Source organism: Mastigoproctus giganteus, chromosome 2 (assembly GCF_048544385.1).
Source record: "Mastigoproctus giganteus isolate SK-2022 chromosome 2, ASM4854438v1, whole genome shotgun sequence".
NCBI classification, from domain to species: domain Eukaryota; kingdom Metazoa; phylum Arthropoda; class Arachnida; order Uropygi; family Thelyphonidae; genus Mastigoproctus; species Mastigoproctus giganteus.
Window position 1 is genome coordinate 247457908 of NC_143576.1, and position 25017 is coordinate 247482924.

The window sequence follows — 25017 nt, forward strand, 5'->3', positions numbered from 1 at the left end:
TGCCAACCTTTGTATCATCTGCAAACTTTGACATTAAGCTTGATATACCTTCATCAATATCATTGATAAATATACAAAACAACAATGGGCCCAACACGAAACCCTGAGGGACACCACTAATAACATTAGTCCACATAGAGCAGTACCCATTGATTACCACTCTGTTTTCTCCCACTCAACCATCCTTTTATCCATCGTAGCAACTTGCCCTTAATGCCATACTGCTACAATTTGTACAGTAGTCTTCCATGTGCAACAGTATCAAAAGCTTTCCTGAAATCCAAGTGTATGATATCAAAATTATTTTTTACATCCAGTTCCTTTGTGACCACATCATAGTATCCAATCAGATTGGTCAGACAAGACTTCCCCTTGACAAACTCATGCTGTGTCTTAGTATATGTGGTCTTAGTTCCAATCTCAATGAGAAGCAGTTTCACTTACAGTCTGTCAAGCCCCTTGTACTTTTCCTGACATAATGCCAAATATCAGTTGATTCTACCACTTCTCATCTCAGTTGTCCTAATTATTAGCTGTATGATTTCTTTCACTTCAAAGGTGGTACTTGTGCATGTCTGCTCTGGTATTCCCCATCAGAGACAGTAATTTGGATTTCTCCTCTTTTCGATCTTCTCCGGCTTGAAATCTTACTACCCAATTCTATCAAATTCATCTGTTTTCTCTATCATTCTCCTAACTTCAGCAATCACTTGGAAATCCTTGTCCTCTCTTTGAAACTTGACTTTCTCCCATCTAAACTTTCCAATTTTCCTCAGTGACTTTAATGTTACCAGCAGTTCAAGATACTGGGGCTTTTTAATTAATGACCTTGCACAGATTGCTCATTTAACTACCCAAATACCACACAGCCAATACTCTTCATTTTTTTTTCCAACAAACAACCCTTCCAAGTGCACAGTTGAGGTGACTGGTCCTCTAGACATCTGAGATCACAACTTGGTGATGATCTCTTCTCCAATGGAACTTTTCTCTTGTGGCCATTCTCAACCTTGTGTTGTTTGGCATAACAAAAATGCAAAATGGGATGCTCTACGAGATTTTTTTTTCCCTTGGTTGAATTATTGTTTTAAATTTTCTGATATCAACATTTTCTCAAATCATATCAGTGAAATTATTATTGTAGGGATGAAATCTTTTATTCCACACTCTACCTTAAAATCTTATCCCTTAACTAAACCTTGGTTTAGGCTGTTCAGGATAAGAATGTTGCATATAATAGGCTGGAATATAAATCTTCAGGTTCATTTTTTGCCGACATCAAAGCTCCCAACAATTGCAAGGCAGTTATTAATCAGTCCAAACTAGATTTCGAACAGGCTAGGAGTAGAAAACTTGTGTCTTGTCCAAAATGGTAGTTGAGCATTCTGGCCTCTAGCCAAAGCCATTGGCAGCAACTTTTGCCCATCTCTATTCCTACCTTTGTCAAGACTGGATGGTTCTATTGCCACCTCAGCTAAAGATAAAGCTGACCTGCTAGCATCCTACTTTTCTTCTAACTCATGTATTGATGATCTTGGTAAACCACCTCCTACCATTCCCAGTACACTCCATTCAATGCTTCCTGTGGTCTCCTGCCATACTAAAGATTTTGAACTATCTTGATGCTCAGAAAGCATTAAGATAATTCCATCAGGTCCTGATGGTATTTCTCCACTTGTTCTCAAAACCTGTGCACCTGAGCTTACTCCTGTTCTGTATCAACCTTTTACACTTTCTCATTACACCAGTGTTTTCCCTTCTGCTTGGAAATTTGCTCATATCCAGCCACTTCTTGAAAAAAATGACAAATCCCTCCCATCCACTTATTGTCCCATTGCACTTACTTCTACTCTTTCTAAAGTAATGGAGAAATCCATTAACTGCCAACTCCTAAACTATCTAGAAATCTTCAATCTGATCAATGATCACCAGTACTGATTCTATCAGTGTCGATCCACTGGTGATATACTAGCTTATGTTACTCACTTGTGGACAAATTCAATGGAAAAGTTTGGTGAAACTCAAGCAGTTGCTCTTGGCATTTCAAAGGCTTTTGATTATGTTTGGCATAAAGGTATTCTAAACAAGTTTCCATCTTATGATTTGCCAACTGTATTTTGTAATTGAATATCTGCTTTTCTCTCAGATCACTCACTGCAGGTGAGTGATCTGTAGATGGCACTCTGTCTTGTAACTTCTCCAATAATGCTGGCATTCCCCAAGGTTCATTTCTTTCTTCTACTCTTTCCCTCTTGTATATTAATGACCTTCTTCCACTGACCAGAAATGCTACCCATAGTTTTGCCGATGATAGCACACTGCATTCCACCTTCCAGCTTGAGAAACCTTGCTCTGCATAAACAGCTTCAACTTCTCAAATATTCACTACCAATTCCTTAAATGTTAATTTCCAGGTAACTCTGGGACAAAGATAACTTAGTTGATTTCAACCCTAAAACTCAGTCCTGTCTTATATCTTGCAAAAAGGATTCTTCTTCTCCTATGTTTATCTTCAACAACACTCAGATTTATAGACAATATCACATATCTCTATTAGGGATTACCCTGACTTCCAATCTCTCTCTCAGCATAAGCACATCATAAATATTGTTTCCTCTGCATCTAAAAATCTGGGTTTTCTCTTTCACTCTTGGCACTACTTTTCTTCCAAATAGCTACTCACTCTGCACAAATCTCAAATCTGCTCTACCATGGAATAGTGTTTCCACATCTCAAGTAGTGCCCTCAAAACCTCTCTCAGGCTTCTAGACTCCATTCAAAAGTTAGGTAAATTAATGACCCATCTCTAACAGAGTCTTTCCATTCTGTCTCACAGATGTTCTGTTTCTAGTGCATGCCTTTTCTGTAGATATTTCCATGGGCACTGTTCTGAATTGGCTTTTATATTTCTGCTCTCTCTTCAAAATCAGTCCTAACACACACTGTAACAAGTCAACATCCTTTTACTGCCAACTTCAAACTCACAGAACAAACTTCTTTCTCATTTATTTCTTCAACTTCCGTTTTTCTATAACAACTTCCCTTCATATGTATTTCTGTAGATAATACATATGAAGGGAGGATCTACAGAAATTCAAGTCTAATGTCAACAAGTATCTTCTGTCATTTTCCCATCCTTCAACCCATGCATGGTACTAAGTACTTTAGGTTTTAATAGGTTTTTAATCCCCATTGTATTTGTGGTTTCATAATGAGGGGAAAAAAAAGAAGAAGAAAAAAAGAAAAAATCCTTCCAGTTCCATAAATTGCTGCACTCTGACTGGAAGCAAATTTTTCCACATTTGTCCTGCAGCCATCCTTTTTCAATTCAAGTTTATGTCTCCTTGTATGTGTCATCTAAGAAAGAGTTAGAATACAATCATCATTAAATTCACTCAATCAACACTTTAATCAATCTTTTGGCAATTGCCTAGTTTCTAAGTGCAGAAATTTGTGGAAATGAAGCTACATATTCAACTGGAAGCGTTTCTTCTGAACACTTCTTGGCTGCTCATTTCAATGCAATATGTTTATTGACTGCATGACACAAGGTCACCAATTGAGGCTACCTGCTATTTGATGATCAAATCAAAGTCCAAAACAATTCACAGTAGTGCCCTTAAGTTTTTTATGAATAATGGATTCACCTATTAAGTGAAATTACTCAATTAAAAATGTTATTATTTATTTCAGGTCAAATCAAGGATAAACATAGATATTTCTAAAGAGTAACTCTGATTATCATTGGCAGGAGATTGTCTCATACAAGGCCCCAGATCATCACTACAAAAAAAACATAATGAGGGTTAATATTTTCTGAAACAATTTTCATGTCTGGGAATAGGTTATGCCAAAATCACAACATCAGTCTATAACAAAAAATTCTTAAACATACTTATTATCTCTACTCTGTGCACTGCACATATCCTTCATATTGCATTGTGTAAACCATAATGAATGGATGAAAGAAAAAAGAGCATGTTGCTGACTATTTCCATGGTAGTTTACATCAACCTGCCAAAATTAAGGATGCAATTTCTGTCTTAAAAAAATTTCAGGTTTTCGTATTAGTGTTAAAGTTTAATACTAATAATATTAAAGTTCAGAACATGATACTAGTACTAGTATTAGAAATATGAAAGGAAGCAAAGCTTAACTAGCATAAAAAAAAAAAAAAAAACCTTTTCAACCCAATTAATTTTCCCATTCCTTCTAAAAATTTGTCAAATCTTTCTTTAAATTTATTGAAACTGCGTACTTCCACAATACAAGGTGAAAATTCATTTCAACAATCGGTCACTCTCTGGCTGACTGGGAATTTCTGCAACAATCCCCTCAATATAAATTTGCATTCTCTTATGTCATCTGAGAAAGGATAAAGATAATGTGAAGCACTAACTTGTCATATGTCATAAATGCAATATAGTAGGACAATTTGTTTTAGCATTAGTATTATCATATGATGCAAAAAAGCAAACTTATCCAGCAAAAAAAAAAAAAAAACACATTCACATACAGTTCCCATTTCACCTATCCATTCCCTCTGAAAGTTTATCTAGTTCTTCCTTCAATTTATTTAAGCTATTGATTCCAACAACAACAGGTGTAAGTTTGTTCCAGCAATCAACCACTCCCTGGTTAAAGGCAAATTTGCCAACATCAATTGTGCAACCATTTTTCCTAAAAACTGAATTTATGCCCCCTCAAGTGCATAAATGCATAATCTAAGAAATAAGAGGAAGAATCCCATCGGCACTAAGCTTGCTCAAAAAATTAAATGCCTTAAACACCTCAATCAGATCACCTTGCAGGTATCTACTCTCCAGACGCAGTTTGTAGAACTGAAGCTTTTCTTGGTAAGAGCACCCCTTTGTTCCCCTCACCAATCTTGTTGCCCTTCTCTATACTCATTCCAAGCAGCTCTACATCCATCCTAAAATGAAGCCACTAGACTTGAATGCAGTACCGAAGATGTGGCCTGACCATTGCCATATACAAAGGGATAATCACCCTATCCCTATTAAAAAAATTCTTGTATATCATTGAGAAAACCTTATGAGCAGTCCTTGCAGCCTATCTGCACTACTCACAGAACTTCATATCTAATTGCACAATTATCCCCAAGTCTTTTTCATTCTCCACTGCACTGAGTGTAGTACCACAGAGTTCGGATATTACTCTGGCATTACTGCTACTCACATGCAATACTTTGCATTTGTCAATGCTAAACTTCACTTCTCAGCCCATCTGCCTAACTTTTCTAGATCTTATTGCAGTAGCATACTGATATTAAGAACCCTGTCAACCTTTGTATCATCTGCAAACTTGGGCATCAAGTTTTTTTTTTTTTTTTTTGTAGTTGTTGGCACATTGGCTTCTGTGGCCATAATGCACCTCCCAAGGTTTTTTTTTGTAGTACTTTGATCCAAGCCCGAGGCAGGATTCGAACCCGCGACCTTTGGGGGGCATCAAGTGTAATATACCTTCATCAATATCACTGATAAACACAGAGAACAATAGTGTACAACATTGTTTGGGGATGACTGCCACTAGTGGTTTCCCACAACTGCTGATATAAAATTAATGACGGGCCCAGAACTGAACCCTGAGTGACCCCACTAATAATATTAGTCCATGACAAACAGTGCCCATTGATTATCACTCTGTCTTCTCCCACTCAACCATCCCTTTATCCATAGCAGAAATTTGCCCTTAAAACCACATTGCTCCAATTTGTAAAGCAGTCTTCTATTAGCATTAACAGAGGCATACAATGCAAGAAAGCAAGCTTATGCAGAATCAGCCAAAAAAAAAAAAAAAAAAAAAAAACTCTCTCATTTCACCCCCTTCCATTCATTACAAATTCCTGTCCAGCTCAGCCTTAAATTTATTTAAGCTATCAACTTCTCACAACAAAAGATGGAAGTCTGATCCACCAAACAATCACTCGCTGGCTAAAGGCAAATTTCCACACATCTATTCTACAACTGTCTTTCCTCAATTTGAATCTATGCCCCTTCAGGTTCTTCATCTGAACATAAGGAAGAATCCCATCAGCAATGAGCCTGCTCAACCCCATTCAAGGCCTTATACACCTCAATCAGATCAATTTGCATGTGCCTACTCTCCAGGAACTTAAGGAACTCTCCAGGAATGAATAGAACTTAATCCTTTCTTGGTAAGAGCACCCCTTTATTCCTCTCACCAATCTTGTTGCCCTTCTTTGTACTCGCTCTGGCAACTCTACATCCTTCCTAAAATGAAGCCTCCAGATCTGTGCAAAGTACTCAAGACGTGGTCTGACCACTGCCTTGTACAACGAAATAATCACTTCCCCGTCCCTTCTAGCAAAATTCCTATATATCATTGACAAGACTCCATGACCTGCCCTGACAGCTCATCTGCACTGCTCAGCAAACTTCATATCTGGCTGCACAATTATCCGTAGGTATTTTTCACTTTCCACTTCCCTGAGTGTAGTACCACACAGTTGGTACATTTCTCTTGTGTTATTGCTACCCATATGCAATACTTTGAACTACAATTTTAAAATTCAGTTGCCACTTCTCAGCCCATTTGCCCAACTTATCAAGATCCAGTTGGAGTAGCATACTATCTTTACTGTCATTAACAACCCTGCCAACCTTTGTATCACCTGCAAACTTGGACATTAAGCCTGATATACCTTCATCAATATCTTTTATTGATGAATACAGAAAACAACAATGGGACCAGCACTGAAACCTGGGAAACTCCACTAATAACATTTGTCCACAAAGAGCAGTGTCCATTGATTACCACTCTCTGTTGTCTCCCACTCAATCATCCCTTTATCCATTGTAGCAACTTACCCTTGACGCTATACTGATCCAATTTGTACAGCGGTCTTCCATGTGCCACAGTATCAAAAGCTTTCCTTAAATCCAAGCATATGATATCGAGATTATTTTTTCTATCCAGTTGCTATGTGACCACATCATAGTATCCAATCAAATTGGTCATACAAGACTTTCCCTTAACAAACCTATGCTGTGTCTAAATTGCTGCAGTCTTCTCTAGATGATCCTGCAATACATCTTTAACCAGTGACGCCATTATTTTACCTGAAACAGAAGTTAAACCAACAGGTCTATTGTTACTTGTTTCACCTTTTGAACCCCCTTTGTGAATTGGTAATACATCTGCACACCTCCAGTCCATGGGGGACCTCCCTTGAGTCCAAGGAAGCTCTCATAATTATTGCTAAGGGTTTGCTTACTTCCTTTGCTGCCTCCTTTTATATAACTGGATAGATCCCGTCCACCCCAGGTACCTTCCTTATGTTTAACTTCAACAATATCTCCTCCACTTTGCAATCAGTTATTACAAAATCATTTAGCTCCCTGTTAGAGTATGATAAACTTCTGGCATTCCCCTCCTTGAATAACTCCTCATGTGTAAATACAGATGCAAAATACTCATTCAGTTTATCAGCTACCTGAGCATGATCAAAAAGGCTGCCATATTCGATTGGTCAAGTGCAAGGGCCTTGAATGATTGGGGTTCGAGCCCATGACTGCTAAATATGGTGCTGTTCTGTGTATTGTCTCTACCTTGTGAACTCCTCTGGTCACGTGGTCGTCCCGGAATATAAACAGAATTTATTTAGTGTAATAGTCAACCCATCTGTGTTAAGTGGTCCAATCTGTTTCATCCCTTTCCTTCTAGAGTTCACATAAGTAAAGAACTCTGCTGTTTTTCTTTGCATCCTTTGCCAAAGATCCCTCGTAATCTGCCTTTGCCTGCCTAACCTCCTTTGTGACTTGGTTACAGACTATTTTATATGTGCCATAGGCTTCACCTGATAATCTATATGCATCACATACATTTTTCTTTTCTGCTATGAGCCTCATTAATTCATCTGACATCCATTTAGGCCTAAACCTTGAACAGTATTTCTAAGTTGGTATGAAAAGCCTAGTAGCCTCCAAGATTAAGTCCCTGAAGGCTTTCCATTTAGAATTCAACGTTGGTAACATCATCAGTTGATTTTACTGTATAGAATTTAAAAACTGTCTGAGACCCATTTAGTCACTTTTACGAAAGCAAAAGCCCTTCCCTTTACCCCTGATGGTAGTTACATCTTTAAGTAAATTCCACATCAGTACATTGTGATCACTGTCACTCAGTGGTTCCTTTATCTGCAAATTCTTAATGCATGAATAATTACTGATGATTATCAGATCAAGAGTATTACTCCCTGTGGTTTCCTCTCAAACATGTTGCTGTAGAAAACAGTCATCAATAAATCCACAAAAGTCTTGTTAGTGTGTGAGTGAACAACTCAAGTTCCAGTCAATATCTGGAAAGTTAAAATCCCCCATTATAAGACATTCTGATTTACTGGCCTACTCTATTTCTCTGCACAATTGCTCATTATACTCATCAGATTCATTAGGCCTATAACACACACCTACTCTCATTTTCCCTTTCAAAGTGCTTATTATCAATTGGATGCACTTCCTTAATTTTTGTTTTTCTTAACTAACAGCATAACCCCTCCTCCCTTCCTGTCCTGTCTTGTCTATCCTTTCTGTACACACTATACTCCCCAAATTCAATTCTGCAAGGCTTATATCTGTGTGACACCACGTCTCTGATATCCCAACGATATCTGCCTCTGATGTCTTGACCAGCACTTCAAACTCATCAAATTTATTAACTATACTCCTATCACTGGTGTACATGCAAGTATACACGCACCTGTTTCTACTCTTAGTTACCCTAACACAGCCCATGTATTTACTTGTTCCACTATGACTCCCAGCAGTCCTGGAAATCTCCAGGACCTTGCTTTCCAGGCTGCTGCTCATTCTAACAGAAGCAGTGCAAGAATCACTTTCACCTCTGCCTGCGAGCACTGTTAATCTTTTAGTTGGTGTATCCCCCCCCAAGTTAGCAGTTTCCGACCCATCTAACACTGCCTCGATAGCATCAGCAAACATTCTTGCGCCCTTTCTATTTAAGTGTTCCCCATCCCTGTAGAAGCAGTCTCTCCTGTCAACAAGCTCAGACCACGCTGAAAAAAATTCTACCCCATGAGTCTTGTGCAATTTCTCCAGGGCTATATTGATTGACAAATCTTTTGTCATATATTCCCTCCTCTCGTTTCTGAGTAGAATTGCAGACACTTTCACGTTCAACCCTAACTTGCGATTTTTTTTCAACATTTACCTGTACTTGTTGAGTAAATCTTCAGATCTTTTACTCTTAATATCATTAGTTCCAACATGTACAACAATATCACTTTTATGCCCTTAAAAGATGATATCTGCTCTACAATGTCGTCAACTTTTGCCCTTGCCAGGCAGACATACTGTGGTTCTGTTCTAAATGTGCAACAGTATGAAAAGCTTTCCTAAAATCCAAGTATATGATATCAAAATTATTTTTTGCATCTAGTTCCTTTGTAACCACATCCTAGTATCCAATAAAATTGGTCACACAAGACTTCCACTTAACAAACCCATGCTGTGTCTGAATATTTTTTGCATCTAGTTCCTTTGTACCCACATCATAGTATCCCAAAAAATTGGTCAGCAAGACTTCCACTTAACAACGTTAAGTGGAAGATGATGATCTTGCAATGCTTCTTTAACCTAAATAGTGACTAGATGATCTTGCAATGCTTCTTTAACCTAAATAGTGACTCCATTATTTTCAATGGAACAGAAGTTAAACTAACAGGTCTGTAATTACTCGAGTCACCCTTTTTTTTTGTAATCTTAGAAATCTTTATTGCAATAATAATACAAATCGATACACTGCAATATTGCCCTTCATGGCCACAAGGCCAGAGATTAACAGTAATAGTAGAATATCTAAGAGCAAGATCATTGAACTTTTTACCCCACAATGTACAAAGAATGGCTGAACGGAAGATTAGGGTACCCTGTCGAACATGGTGATGAAAAAAGTGATTGGCAGGTGAAAGCAATTCCCACTCAGTGCTGTTACTGAAAGTCCAGTTCTGTGATTGGATGATTATTGTGGAGGTATTTTCTTTCTGATTGTTCCAAGTTGCATTTTGTCAAGGAGGAAGGTGCTTAGCTTATGTAGGGTATTTATCCCGCTGTTTTTGAATCGGAAAATGAGTTCGCGATCTAAAAAAAACAGCGCCAAGTGTGTGTGGGGGGGGGAAACACCCTAGGAGGTCAGTGGGCAGAGTCAACTTATCAATCATTGCTTTCCCACTGTTTTGCTATATACGGGGTACCCTAATCTGGAGTTTTACCCAAAGAATATATAGGTGGAAAACTGAAAAGTTAGTAAGCATATTCATGTCATATGCTATTGCTGGCTTGAGGCACTAAGGCGAGCTTCGAGGATATGGGACGGGGAAGTACAATTTAAGGACGTATTAGACAAATTATTAGAGGGGTTGGTCAAATGAAATGGGTATTATGATTATTATTGTTGCTGTATAGGAATGCTTCCTTCCATCGTACGGCACTACTAATTACCACTAACACTAAAAAATATGGGTTAAGCAGCAGTCAAAGAGTTAAAAGCTCCCACTCGTTCCAAAGGTGACTGAGAACTTACCTCAACATAATAGATTTCTTTAAAGTAGTTTAAAATAAAAAAAAACCGGTTAAAAACATTATTAAATGAACCCACATTATTCCATTTATTATACAGCATGTACAGGTCTGCATTTGTCAACTGGTATCTACATGTCTACCATTTATGATAACAACAATTTTTTTTTAACTTACCGGCATCAAATATTTTACGCATAGCTGTAGCTATGGTATTTCCGCTAAGTCTTTCTGTTGTCATTTTAATTTAGTAACGAAAATTATCTTAGTATTCCATGTTTTCAGTAATACCATAAACCCAAACAAACCACTCAAAATTACAGCACCAGCTGACACCTGAAATCAATCGCTCCATCTGTACGAAGTCAATAGCTCCATCTGGTCAACAAAATGAAACTTTTTTTTTTTTTTTTTTTTTAATCAAATATAAGTGCACTTTTCTACACCAGTTTTGCGCGATGATTTCAAGTATGTTCATGTTTTTTGGAGGGCGGGGGATTTACTACCCGTGATTTACAAAATTATCAAAAAATATTTTTCTTGAATATTTTATCATGAAGGCGAATATTTCATATAATAGGCATCCTGGCGTGCAAATTCCGAGTATCCAATAGAAATTGATGTACCACCTTACCGAACTTGCATATTATGCAAATTATTCATGCCTGTAAAATCATGAGTTGCGCCTATATGTTTTTTTTTTTTTTGGTTTGTTCAGTGGGACAGCCAGGTCTCCAGTACTCAGGATGGCAAGCCATCATCGTTTGGTTGATGACCTGAAGCTGGGCAATCGTAGGCAGAGGTGGCAGGTCGCCTTAATGTGCCAAGCAGTCTCAGCACCGTGGAAGAAGTTTCGTCTGCGTGTGTAGCACTGTGGTATCGACACCGTCCTTCCCACACAGGATGAAAAAAGGCTCAGGTTCGAATCCCGTCGACGACGCAATGAACTTTTATGAGCTGCTTTTATTTTTTTTTCACTCCTTGACTGAGTTAGTCAGTAGACAACAAGGTTTTTACCCAAGAGTTTATCGTCCAGTAAAGCAGCTAATCAACCAGAGAACACATGCCATTCATAGACACAATACACATGGCTGTGTTGTTGTAGGGTTTTAGGAGCATTAGTGACTAATGCCATAGTGCCCCCTGTATATTGTCAGTAAATTGCGTGTGTTCTAATGCCGATTTTTTGCTTTTCTGGACGAAATACAAGAGATCCCGGGAAAAAGAACCATGCTACCCTCGCCTGAGACCGACTAACTCGGCCACTTTGTGAAAAAGACCCATAAAAATTCCTCCCGTCATCGATGGGACTCGAACTCAGATCGTTTCCATCCGGTGGGGAGCATAGCGATTCTACCAACTGTGCTACAATACACACTCGGTAGATGAAATAACTTTCCAGGTGATCTTAATAAATAGTTTATTTTTTATGGAAGTGTTTCAGCAGACAGGAACCATTACAAGAAGAGCTGGCCAGGTCGCCCAACGGCTATGCCAACTAGAACAGACCACTATCTGGCTATAACATCAAGACCGAACCATACGATGTCATTCATCAACTGCCTCTCCAGGTCACTGCAGTCACAGGTGAAAATATTTCTAACCGGACTGTGTTAAGAAGTCTCAATTCAAATAGACTCTACCAAGGAAGACGATGGTCTGTAACCCATTAACTCTAAGCCACCACAGAGCTTGTTGGAACTGGTGCCGTGAACATGTGACTTAGAGAAATGACAAATAGAGTACTGTTCTCTTCTCTGACGAGCGCCGTTTTAGTCTATAAACAGATTCTAGACGTTACCTCATCTGTGGACAACGAGAAAAGCGGTACCATCCCTCCGAAATCAGAGAAAGGGACAGTTACGGTGTAAATGGATCTTGACGTAGTGTTTTGTCAAAATGACTGTGTTAAAACTTTATAAATCAAAAAAATATTAAATAAACTCAACTGAAGTCAAATACAAACCATAAACTAAGGAGAACACATCACCATTGGCCACGGTCAAGGGAGATAGAACATTAGATTTTCATTGCTCGTCATCCTGCCAATCCCAATGGACCAAGTTACCATCCCTGCTACTCGGAGTGGTGTCCACTATCGAGCCTCACGTGCTCTCCTTTTAAACATTGCAATCACAAAATTATTAAAATGACAAAAATATTCTTGTCCACAAACATGGCTCCAAGACAAAGATTCTCCAAATTTCCTATATTAAGATCTCTAATTGCATTTTCAAGTCTAGAGTGTTCATACAACTCAACATCATATGCTCAGAAGTCTCCTCTTTACCCCATGTACACAATCTACTGGCTGTTAGGCTTAGATCGAACAATCTCTTTGCAAGTCAATGCCCCGTGAACAAGAAGGCAGCACTCAATCCAAATTGTAGCCAAGGCTAATTTCTGGCATTAAATATCTCTACATTTGGTAAAAATTTATAGGTTGAACACCTTTTTACAGAATTTCCCATTGTTGTTGCCATATCACCAACAACTGGGCTGTAATTCTCTTTTCTTCTTTAATATCATTTCTAGAGTACTGCCTACCATCCTCGGGGCATGACGTGATATCCATAACTATAAGCATTAAAGTTTTTTTGTGTACATTAAGGCATCTAATATCATCTGAGAGTCCACAGGTAATTTTCCAGCTATAACCAGCAGTACATCAGAGGAGACCGCGCAACAGACCCTGGTGATGTACAGGAGAGCAAACCTTTGTCATTGCAATAAAATGCCTTTTGCATATGAGTGAGTAATTTCATGCAGCCAAGCTACAGTGTCTACGCCAGTAGCACAGTGGTAGCGTCACCATCCTCCCCACGGTGGGTGGAAAAGCATTAGCATAGGATGCAAGAAAGCAAGCTTATGTAGCATCAGCAAAAAAAAAAAGTGCAGGATCGAATTCCGTCTATGACGCCAGGAACTTCAATGGGCTTTCTTCGATTCGTGGCTGAGTTAGTCGGTCTCAGGCGTAGATGGCAAGGGTTTTCCCTCAGAAACTGGAGTTTTTCGTCCAGCAAAACACACAGATGTCTTCTGTTAATTAATTCAATTAACAGACATAAGACACACAACACAGCAGATGAACTTAATTATTAGGGTGGCCTAAAGATAATAATTCGTTTTTTTTTTTTTCTTTTAAGCTACGCTACAGGAAAATAAGCTATGACCGGGACGAAAAGGCAATCATATAATTATTATTGGCCATATGGTGCAAGGATGCCTGAAGCTTATGCTGCACCAGCCAAAAAAAAAAAGAAAATTCCCCAGTTAATCTGTGAGAGAGAGAGAGAGATAGGAATGGGATTGATGTCTGGGGAATTTGGAGAACAGGGCAATACTTGGAAGTCTTCCACGTTCCGCAAACCAGTCTCGAACATTTGTTTCAAATATTCAGGCAAGAAAGAGAAGAATGATGTCCAGCTCAGGACCCTGGTGTTCCAAATCCATACTCACCAGATGTGAGCCCCTGGGGTTAAATATAGATTTAATGCTCGCCCCTTTATCCCCCAGTCAGTCCTCAACACTCTTCTGAGATGGGAATTAGCATTAGCATATGATGCAAGAAAGCACGGTTATGCAGCATCAGCCAAAAAAAAAAAAAAAACCCTTCTACTTCACCCCTCCGTTCGTTCGAAATACCTGTCCAGCTGAGCCTTAAAATTTAATTAGGCTATCAACTTCCACAACAAGGGATGGAAGTCTGCTCCACCAACCAACTACCCACAGGCTAAAGGCAAATTTCCTCACATCTGTCCTACATCTGTCTTTCCTCAATTTGAATTTATGCCCTCTCAGGTGATTATTCTAACCAAGAGGCAGTATCCCATCAGCATTGAAAATGCTCAACCCATTCAAGGCTTTGTACACCTCTATCAGATCAACTCGCCGGTGCCTAGTCTCCAGACACTGTAATTTGCAAAACTTAAGCCTTTCTTCGTAAGAGCAACCCTTTGTTCCATTCACTAACCTTGTTGCCCTTCTCTGTACTCGTTCCAGCAGTACTCTTATTTTACCCTTCAAATATTTAGCATGTTCAAGAAAATTCACCCACTCTCCTAGACACACCCCTGGGTACCGTATCTGATACACATTTTTGGCCTTCAAAAGAAGACTTCTATTCATACTAAGATGCCCTTTCAGAAGCATCTGAGTTGTCTTGGTTTTTGAAATTTGAAGCACATATTGCTCTGACCATTCCAACAAGTCTCCCAGAACTCGAGACACATTCTCCTCCAACTGATATCTTGCATTACAAAAAAAAACAGCAGTAAAAGGTCGTTGGCATAACTGTGCAGAAGTGCTGAAAATAAATTTGCATTAGTAGAGGCATATGATGCAAGAAACCAAGCTTATACAGCATCAGTCAAAAAAAAAAAATCCCATTTCGCCCAAAAATTCATTCAGAATGTTTGTCTAGTTCTGGGTTGAATTTATTTAAGCTGTCCACTTCTATGACAGATGAAGTTTTTCCCAGAAATCAACTATCCACTGTGTCCCAGAAAGTGAGCAATGGGTCCAATACAATTTCTTTAAAAGTATTTTATAAATACTTTGCACTTTTCATATGGATATTCTGGTGGTGGACGTTCTCGAATGATTCCTTCCCAAGCTTTCTCTAAAGAAACAAATGCAAATCCATTGACTTCACTAACTCTCTGACAATTTGTTCCGCGTTGTAGGCCAATCCTAATCACTGTTCTTTCCATCAAATTTACTGAAATTAAATAAACAGCCCTTAACATCAGCATCAAAAAATGTTTCCTCCATGGATTTAATCACAGCAATTTAGTAATCAACTTAGAATTTTCTTAGTTGAAACTTTCTGTTGAATTAATTGGAAGATGTGATTGTAAGTTGATTTTGACTTATGAGGAAGAATATAATGAAATGGAAACATTGCCTCTATGCATAACAAACAAGAATAAAAAATTAGCAGCAGCATGGTCTAATGATAATCTGTTGGCTGGGCCAGGTTAAGGATTAAAGAGGCCCCTTTAATATACATCGATGAGCCAAAACATTAGGACCACCTACCTAATATGATGCTGGTCCTCCACATGCAGCCAAAACAACTCGTACCCGGTGAGGCATGTATACAAGATTTCTAAATGTGTCTTGTGGAATCAACACATAATCAGCAGATCCTTTAACTTGTAAAAGGTCTGTGGGTGAGAAGCCACAGATCAGAGTTGCTGTTCCAACACAAACCACAGATGCTCAATGGGATTGATGTCTGGGTAATTTGGAGAACAGGGCAATACTTGGAAGTCTTCCACGTTCCACAAACCAGTCTCTAACATTTGTTTCAAATATCCAGGCAATGTGGCATGGCACATGGATGACTGGACCCAGGGTATCCCAGCAGAACATTACCCAAAACATGACACTGCCTTGTTTTCATCCCAGGCACCATCACTTCCCCAGGTAAATGACGCACACATACACAGTCATCCACATGGTGCAACAGGAAACGTGATTCATCAGATCAGACAATCTTCTTCCAATTACTCAAGCTCTAGTTTTGATATTCGTGTGCCCATTGTAGGCACTGTTGCTGGTGAACTGTGGTTACAACAGGAACTTTTATCCCTGCAGCTACGCAGACCCATTTTCAGCAGGGTTTGGTGTACTGCTGTGACATTACTCCCATCACCAGCATTCCAATTACCAACAAGTCACACCAATCACCATGTACCATCTAGGAGAGCCTTTGCTCACCTCAAGCATCGATGAGCCATGATCATCCACACCTTGCCAGCAGTTCATGGGTTCCTGCTCCTCAGACCACTTTTGATAGGTACTAACAACTGACCATGAGCATCCCACCAGCAGTGTCTTTTCAGAAGTGCTCTGACCCACTTATCTGGCCTTTGTCAAACTTGCTTTGTCCACTGCCTTCCCCATCTGAAGAAGAGTAACACTGACTAACGGATCTCGGTACCAGGTATTTTTTTTATAGTGTCCCGACTTGCTCATGAACTGCTCACCTGCAGTTGCTTCAATTTGCATAAGGACTCGCTGGTCATGTTTTGGCTCATTGGTGTATATACACAGTATAGTGGTGGACAAAAAACTGCATCACCTTAAAAAGGCAACATTTGTAGTGAAATGTATAAGATATTGTTTTATTAGTCATTTTGTTTGTCACAAAGCAAAGATAGTGCATCAGCCATTTCTATAAATATGGTGTTAGCATATGATGCAAGAAAGCAAGCTTATGCAGCATCAGCCAAAAAAAAAACTTGCACTTCACCCTTCCATTCGCTCGAAATACCTGTCCAGCTGAGCCTTAAATTTATTTAGGCTATCAACTTCCACAACAAGGGATGGAAGTCTGTTCCACCAACCAACTACCCGCTGGCTAAAGGCAAATTTCCACACATCCTACACCTCTTTCCTCAATTTGAATTTATGCCCTCTCAGGTGATTATTCTGAGCAAGAATCCCATTGAGCTTGCTCAAACCATTCAAGGCTTTATACACCTCTATCAGGTCACCTCACCGGTGCCTAGTCTCCAGACACTGATTTGCAAAACTTAAGCCTTTCTTCGTAAGAGCAACCCTTTGTTCCATTCACTAATCTTGTTGCCCTTCTCTGTACTCGTTCTAGCAGCTCTACATCGTTCTTGAAATGAGGCCTCCAGACCTGTATACAGTACTCAAGGTGTGGCCTGACCATTGCCTTATACAAGGGAATAATCACCTCCTTATCCCTGATAGAAAAATTCCTGTATATCACTGATGACACCATGAGCTACTCTTGCAGCCCGTCTGCACTGATCAGAGAACTTCATATCTGCTGAACAATTTCCCTCAGGTTCTTTTCATTCTCTACCACTGTCAGTGTAGTACTACAGAGTTGATACATTGCTCTGGGGTTGCTGTTTTCCATATGTAGTACTTTACATTTGTCAATGTTAAACTTCATTTGCCACCTCTCAGCCCATCTGTTCAACCTTTTCAGATCCTGTTGCAGCAGCATAGCAGTATCCTTGACAACCCTGCCAACCTTTGTATTGTCTGCAAACTTGGACATTAAGCTTGATATACCATCATCAATATTATTTATAAATTCAGAAAACAATGGACCCAACACTGAACCCTGAGGGACTCCACTAATAACATTAGTCCACAATGAGCAGTGTCCATTATTGAAAGGGTATACATGCTCACAAGTATCCTGTTTTGCAGAGGTATAAGCATGGCTCCATATGTTCAGTTGATGCACTGTAGAAAAAAGTACTTGTTGCTGTCCTAGGAAAGGTTTTCTATGCATGCTATTGCTGATAAAACAGGTGCTGAAATTAAAGCATAAAACCGGTGGTGTGAAGAGAAGACCTGGATCAGGCTGTAAGAGTGACTATGCCTTCGTAATTGCCACACTAGTGCTTCTGATCTAAAACTGGATGAGATGGCCTCTGGTGTTGAAACAAGTGCACAAACTGTCCAAAGACAGCTTTCAGAATATGGTCTGCATGCCTATCAGTCCAAAAAGCCTTTGTTAACCCACAGGAAGAAGAGACTTGATCTGGATAAAATGCATGCTTTATGGACAAAAGAGCAATGGGACAGAGTCGGTCATCTTTTCTGACAAATCTAAATTCAACCTGCATGGCTTGGATGGGAAGCAATATATCAGAAGACAAAAATCGAAGATGCTATCCTGACTGCATAACACCAACTGTAAAGTTCCCCACCAGTCAGATGGTCTGGGAATGCATAACAAGCAACAGGTTTGGGAAAATTAAGTTTGTTAACAGAATGGTGAATGCAGAAACCTACACTGCTATCTTGAAGGGGTGCCTGAAACCTGTTATTAGGGATCACCACACTGATATCCTAAACTGCATTTTTCAACAATAGTGAGCACTTTGCCACAAAAGCAAAATTGGTAAGTTTTATGCTATTTAGATTTAATGATTAGTGTCTTAGTCTCAAAACATACTTACACCAATATTTTCCCTCATTTTTCTCCCTTAAGGTTCAGTCATACCTTAGAAATGCTGGCTGGCCTGGCAACAGTGCATATTTGAATCCTATTGAAAATTGCCAGTACATAATGTCTAAAATTGCCCAGCCAAAGCCAAACAAGTAAAGTTCAGCTACAAGAGTGCATTGTAAGGGTGTGTGATACCACAAAATTGGGTAACCACATATCCAGAAGTTGGTTAACTCTATGCCAGATTGTTGCAAGGTTGTAATTGCAGCTAGAGGAACAAAATATTAAGGACTTTTGCTGATTTACAGTACATAACAATAATTCCATTAATTACAAATTTTACCCTTTGGAAAGATATTTATGACAATTAGGTATATCAGGTGGAGTCTTTATTGGATTTCTTTCACAGATATTTCCCATCTAACAAATGCATTTCAAACATTTTAGCAACCCATAATGTACCACAATACATTTGCAAAATTCACAAGTAATGCAATTTTTTTGTCCGCCACTGTACGTCTATAAATTGCATGTGTTCTATGGTCAATTTGCTTGTTTGCTGGATGTAAAAGCCAATGTTTATAGGAGAAAAAACATGTTACAATCACAAGACCAACTAATTCAATTGAGTTATTAAAAGAAGCCCATAAAATTTCCATGTTGTTGATGGGATTCAAATTCTGGTCTCTTCCACACATTGGGAGGACAGTGATACCTATCTGTGCTATCTAAGGGAACATTAAGTAGTGGATATTACACTCATGATATAAAAACAAAACTAAAGAAAACAAAATTGCAGAGGGTGCTTTTATCTAGAAAAGCTTCAGTTCTGCAGTGTCTCACAACCAGGCACCTGCAGGGAGATCTCATTGAGGTGTTTAAAGCCATGAATGAATTAAGCTGAATGTTAAATGGTATTCTTCCACTTGCTGAGACTATATGCATGAGGGGCATACATTCAAGATGAGGAAGGATGGTTGCAGGATCAATGTGTGGAAGTTTGCCTTCAGCAAGCAGATGGTTAATTGTTGGAGCAGGCTTCCATCTGTTTTTCATTGATATATACATATCAATATAATATCCTAAGCATATAGCACAAATACTTAGAAGTTCCAAATATAAAATATTTGGAATAAAAAAAAATGAGCCAGATTTGATCCTGCTACTTTCTTGGTTGTGCCTGACTGAATTTTCACAAACATGAAATCAGATCAAAGACAACTATGAAGATAATCTATAATCTTGGATGTAGATGTAAAATAAGTTTTTTTAGAACAGTATATACACAGAAGCACCACTGTATTAAGGAATTGTCATACAGCAGCTGCTAGGATGCCAGTATTTCATGTACCATACTAACCAGAATAAGAATTTCACTTTTGCCCCAGGGGCTCAACATCTGGGGAGTATGGGCTTAGCACACCCAGGGTCCTAAGCTAGATATTTTTTCCTGGCAATTCCTTCCTTTTTCTGACTTTCTCAGGGTAATTCAGAAATTTGTTTGGCTGGTGCAGCATAAGCCTTAGGCTTTCTTTCACCATATGGCTAATAATTATAATATGAAAGAAAGCAGTTTTGTCATCAATCAAAACCTTCAAATGTAACAAGATCTAATCAAAACAAAATGTTACAAGATCCATATTTCTTATCTGATGTTACATGAGCAGAGACATTTGCATATACAATATCTCATTCAAATCTTACATATTCCTCAACCTGAACTATTCTAATAACAAAAATCTTAGGATAGATGGCTAAAGCATCCATCTATGGACAGTCCATATAGTGGGTTTGCATTACTATTGAGTACATCAAGAGCCCTTGCAGTTAGTGGTTAAAAATCAGCCTGCTTCAACATGTGGGAAAGAGATTCAAGTCCAATCATTATGAAAAGAACATTTGAATTTTCATAATATGGAAAAGTTAAATCTCAGTGCAAGTTATACCACTCAAACACTGAAACTTGGTTGCTTTGGCACAGCTTCCAAGAGACTTAATACTGGATATTTATTTGCAGCAGAAGTTCTTATTGTGCAGATACATAAGGGCTCTAAACCAAGAAGAAACTCAAAGGGCAAGAGAAAAAAAATCTTAAAAATTAACAAGCCATTGCACCAGGGCCCCACCTTGTAATATGCCACAGGTGAACTGTTTTTACTACATAAATTTAAGGTACATGACTATTTTAGCCATAGATTTGTTAAAAGTAGACATGTATAATGAATTCTAAAACTTAGAAATGATATTTTCAGTGCTATAAATTGCAACATCTGGAGACCATGCACCTGTAAGAGATCTGATTTAGGTGCTTATGGTTTTTGTAATGGATTAAACTAAATGCTGATGGCATCCTTCCTCTTGCTCAAGCAAGACCAATTTAAGTTTTAAAAGGATGACCACAGGTTAGATTAATATTTTTACTTTTAGCCAAAAGGTAATTTGAGTGAATTTAATAAAAAATTAACAAATAACAGGGGTCAGAGAGGACAATGATATGGACAAGTTCTTTTTGGGCCAATGCTATGACCTTACTTTCTTGTATCATTTACTATTATTAATAAATCTTATATATTGGAAACAGTTACATACACAAATGAGGACCAATTCCATAGGTTTAACATGTCCAGCCCTGGACAATTAGAGCCAATTGTATAAGACACCTAAAACAGCTGAGCTATTGTAAACTACTTTTATATAGAAAAGTATAAATCAGATGCTACCATCTTAGCAAAAGAACTGATACACAGGACTCATACTGATGTTGATTTAATATTTACAGAAGTTTTGCACCTTGAAAATAAGCTTAGGTTTATTTTCTTCTTACTAGAAGAATTTGACAATATTTGGTCTTGTTATCCAAGAGTGTGAAAATAAATGAAACACATGCCATTTTAAACTGTTTATTGAATACTATTTCATACATGAATACACCTTGTGGATTTTAAGGGCATTTTTTCCTAATATTGTAGCTGTTAGAAAAAATTTATCCTCAAACCTAGTTAAAAGTTCCTTTGAATATGCTCTAGTTTCCTCTAAAGAGATATACATGCTATTAAGTCTATTTGGATAGTCCCATTTTATGATATTGCCTCTATTCTTAAGATTAAGTTTAATATAGCTAAAAATTAGCACCTGTACTGTCATATTGAATTAAATTAAATAGAAAGGAACTTGCAAGTCTTCATTGCAAGTTTGTGCAGTTTATAAAATTGCAAATATCTTGTTAAATCTATTGCAGCCTCAGAAGGGAAGACAGCTCCTGAAGTATCAGGTTAGAAACTTTCCCTACCCAAAAATCTAGCTCTATTAGAATTTCTTTGCAATTTTGTAATTATAAAGGTCACTGCCCCAGAATTAGTCACCTCTACACAGAGGACTGTCTTAGTATGTGCTAAAACTAAGACAAAGGACCAGCATGTTGCACAGTATACTTTGGTCAGTTTGTCTATTTTGCTAGTTTCTGGAAGAAAACTTGTTACTCAAGACCAATTAATTGACATGAAATCCTAATTCTTTTCAAGACTGGATTTGAACCAGAGACCTTTTTCAGAGTATGAAAAAAGCCATCCTATCTAGTATGCTAGCTGGAATATGACCAGGATAGTGAATCTCAGCCAAGGAGTTTGGCTCTAGAAAATTTGATCCTGTAACAGTGGCAAACCAACAATAGCACTTGACTAATTTAGACACCAGCCTCTTTAGTTACTATCAGTAGTCACTATTTTGATAAAATAGTTGACTGAAACAGTTGTTTCAAGGCTGATGGTTACTGCTTTGACATAACCCACATTTAGTTTACTTATCCCATCTCCACTCATTTTTAAAACCTCAGAGAAGCCTCCAAGATATACCCAGAGTTACATTAACTCCATCTGATGCAAGATGGACACCTTTTTACTTTACCTTTCAATCTAGAAAAAAAAAAGGTCAATATCTAGTCTAGGCTGAGAACTGTTCTGCTGCTTAATTCATATAGAATTTCCTCAACAATTGAGGCTATGTGCACTGTTGCTATGTGAGATAGCCATGTAGATGTTAAGGTTTGATTCAATTTCTTTGGAAATTGATATAAATGCAAGTTATCATGCTATATAATTATAGGGGTAGAAGTTACCTAAATCTTACCTGTGGCAGTATGCCAGATAAGGGGAGAGAGGAAAAAATATAGCCTTACATATGGCTTTTTGTAAGAAAAAGCCCAGTGTCAACATTTACCTAGATGTAAAAATAAGTAAAATTAACTTTGTCATAAGTAAAATTTAAAAATTACCAATTAAAGATGAGTAACAAGGTTCTAATAAGATCATAGTTTATCTGGTAGTTTAACTAGCAAACACTTCCTGGTAATTTTTTTTTTATTTCTTATAGAAATGTTCAATTTGGCAAGAAGAGAACTTCCTACATCTGAAGTTATGTATACCAAAAGTATACATAAAAAAATTTTCCATTATATTACTAGTTAAAGTAATAGTGGTGTGCTACATATCTTGTTTAATGTTACTTAATCAAGTAACAACTTAAATGTTAAATTAATTGATGTTACTTCATTTAACTAATTCCTGATTAAGAATTTAATTTGTAAATGAGGCAAATATTATGAACAAATATTCAATGTTTTTGACAACATATCAATTACATGTCTTCTACAAAAAGTGGAATCCTTTTATATTGATTATTTCTTTCAAACTGATTTGGATTTAGGATTGCTAAATCCTAAACTTTCCTTCAACCTCCCAAAAATGAAATCTTGAAGTTATGACACAAATGTAAACCATCTCCCTTTATTTAGGAAAAGGAGTCTAGTGCTATAATCCTTGACTAAGGATTATAGCACTAGACTCCTTCCCTAGTCAAGAATTTTCACATCTACTACAAGTCATGTACATGGATATCCTGAGATAGTCAGGTTCTGACTATTGTTCTATCACCGAACTGATGCTATCTAAGCACAGTGGATTTGTGCTTGCACATTCCCATAGTTTTTCTGCAAAGCCTTGTTAGCATTTCACTTAGGAAATGCTGTGGTTTCCATGCATTTTCATGTTATTGTTCAAGTTTGGACTTTAGAACTTTACTTAAAAAGAAAAATTACTATAGGTTTAAATTATAATTTACTTAATAATGTATAATTAGTCTTTTGTATCACCTTAATTAATCATTGGTCAAACTTAGGTTGTTGCCAGATTGACAAACTGGTCTACTGGGAATAACCAAAAGAACTGGCATATCAAGTAAATTGATTAGTCTGAATATACTTAAAACATTGAGGAAAAATGTTCAGAAAAGTTTAAAATCTTCAACCAAAACAAATTCAAACAGCATGAAAAATAAGTTCCTGTCAACAAGGATCAAGCATAGTTTTCTATATGTTAGAGAAAAAGAGTACCATCACTATGCTGCCATAAGGATTTGAAAGGGAGACTCATTTAAATGCACTACCACATATGGTATATTATGTATCAAATGCAAATTGTTTTAAACTTGCACCCTCATGGGAAATGAGGTAGATAAGTATAATTTCTCTTGCACCAAGAAAGGCAATGATTTAATTTACACTAGTAGGAAAATTAAATACTTCATTACCAGGATAGAAAGCATTTACAGGCTACTTTTACTATAGTTAGAGTAGATCCTTCCACTCAACTGCAGTTAGTTTTGTCTAGCAAAACTAAAATAGAATATATAGTATACAGAAAATCTGAGGGATGAGCAAGATAAAATTGTTGAATGTAGAAGTTTCCACAGAACTGTCACCACATGACAAAGACCTAGCTTGATTGCTATCCTATCAAAGTTTGATAGTGAAGGCTTCCATAATCTAATATAGCATATTAACCTTCTATTACTATCAGATCTGGCAGGCATCACTATTTAGTTTAAAATTTGTAAATTAAATCAAGTTTGCATGTACCTTTTCCCCATTAATATTCTGATTATATAGTATATTTTTATATACTATCAAACAATTATGTATAACAGATACCAGGAGAGCAAAGCTTTCTTTTATGCAATTCCCATAGCATTTAGTAAACCAGTGAATGGTGTGTATATAGTCTTCCTTTAGACTATTTTGCTAGTTAAATTTAAACTAAATACATTCATATTGTCTGCTAGATGAGTGGCTGGTTTTCAATATGGGGATCAGTCACCTTAAATTTATTGGTTTCTCATTTGAGATTTTAATTGAGTTTAAGTTATAATAAGTCATTAAATTTGGTAAGGTAGCTAGAAACCTATAATTAAAACAAAGGATATCCACAGATGCCATGCAAGCATATTAAAAAATTGAGGATGTAAGTCAGAAGGAAGTTACAAGTGTAAAAGATTACTCAACTGTTTTTCAATGTAAACTGAGTGAATAAATCAGTTTATGGTGTTTTGCTCTAGCAAAGTTTACACTGAATAAAGTTTCAACTGATAGCTTAATCCTTTATTTGACATTTAGGAAGTGCTATATAATATATATAGTGCTTTATTATAACATCTGCTAGG

At 37.5% G+C, this 25017-nt stretch overlaps 1 protein-coding gene across 1 annotated transcript in view; it reads right to left on the reverse strand.

Moving 5' to 3' along the window:
* The window catches only part of koko (cyclin Q), an 80481-nt gene extending 69553 nt beyond the window's left edge, over positions 1 to 10928 (reverse strand). Inside the window, exon 1 of the mRNA XM_090369084.1 lies at positions 10758 to 10928. Within this exon, the coding sequence (XP_090225210.1) occupies positions 10758 to 10821 (64 nt within the window). The 5' untranslated portion in view covers positions 10822 to 10928. The remainder of the gene's footprint in view (positions 1 to 10757) is intronic.
* Between the last annotated feature and the right edge of the window lie 14089 nt (positions 10929 to 25017).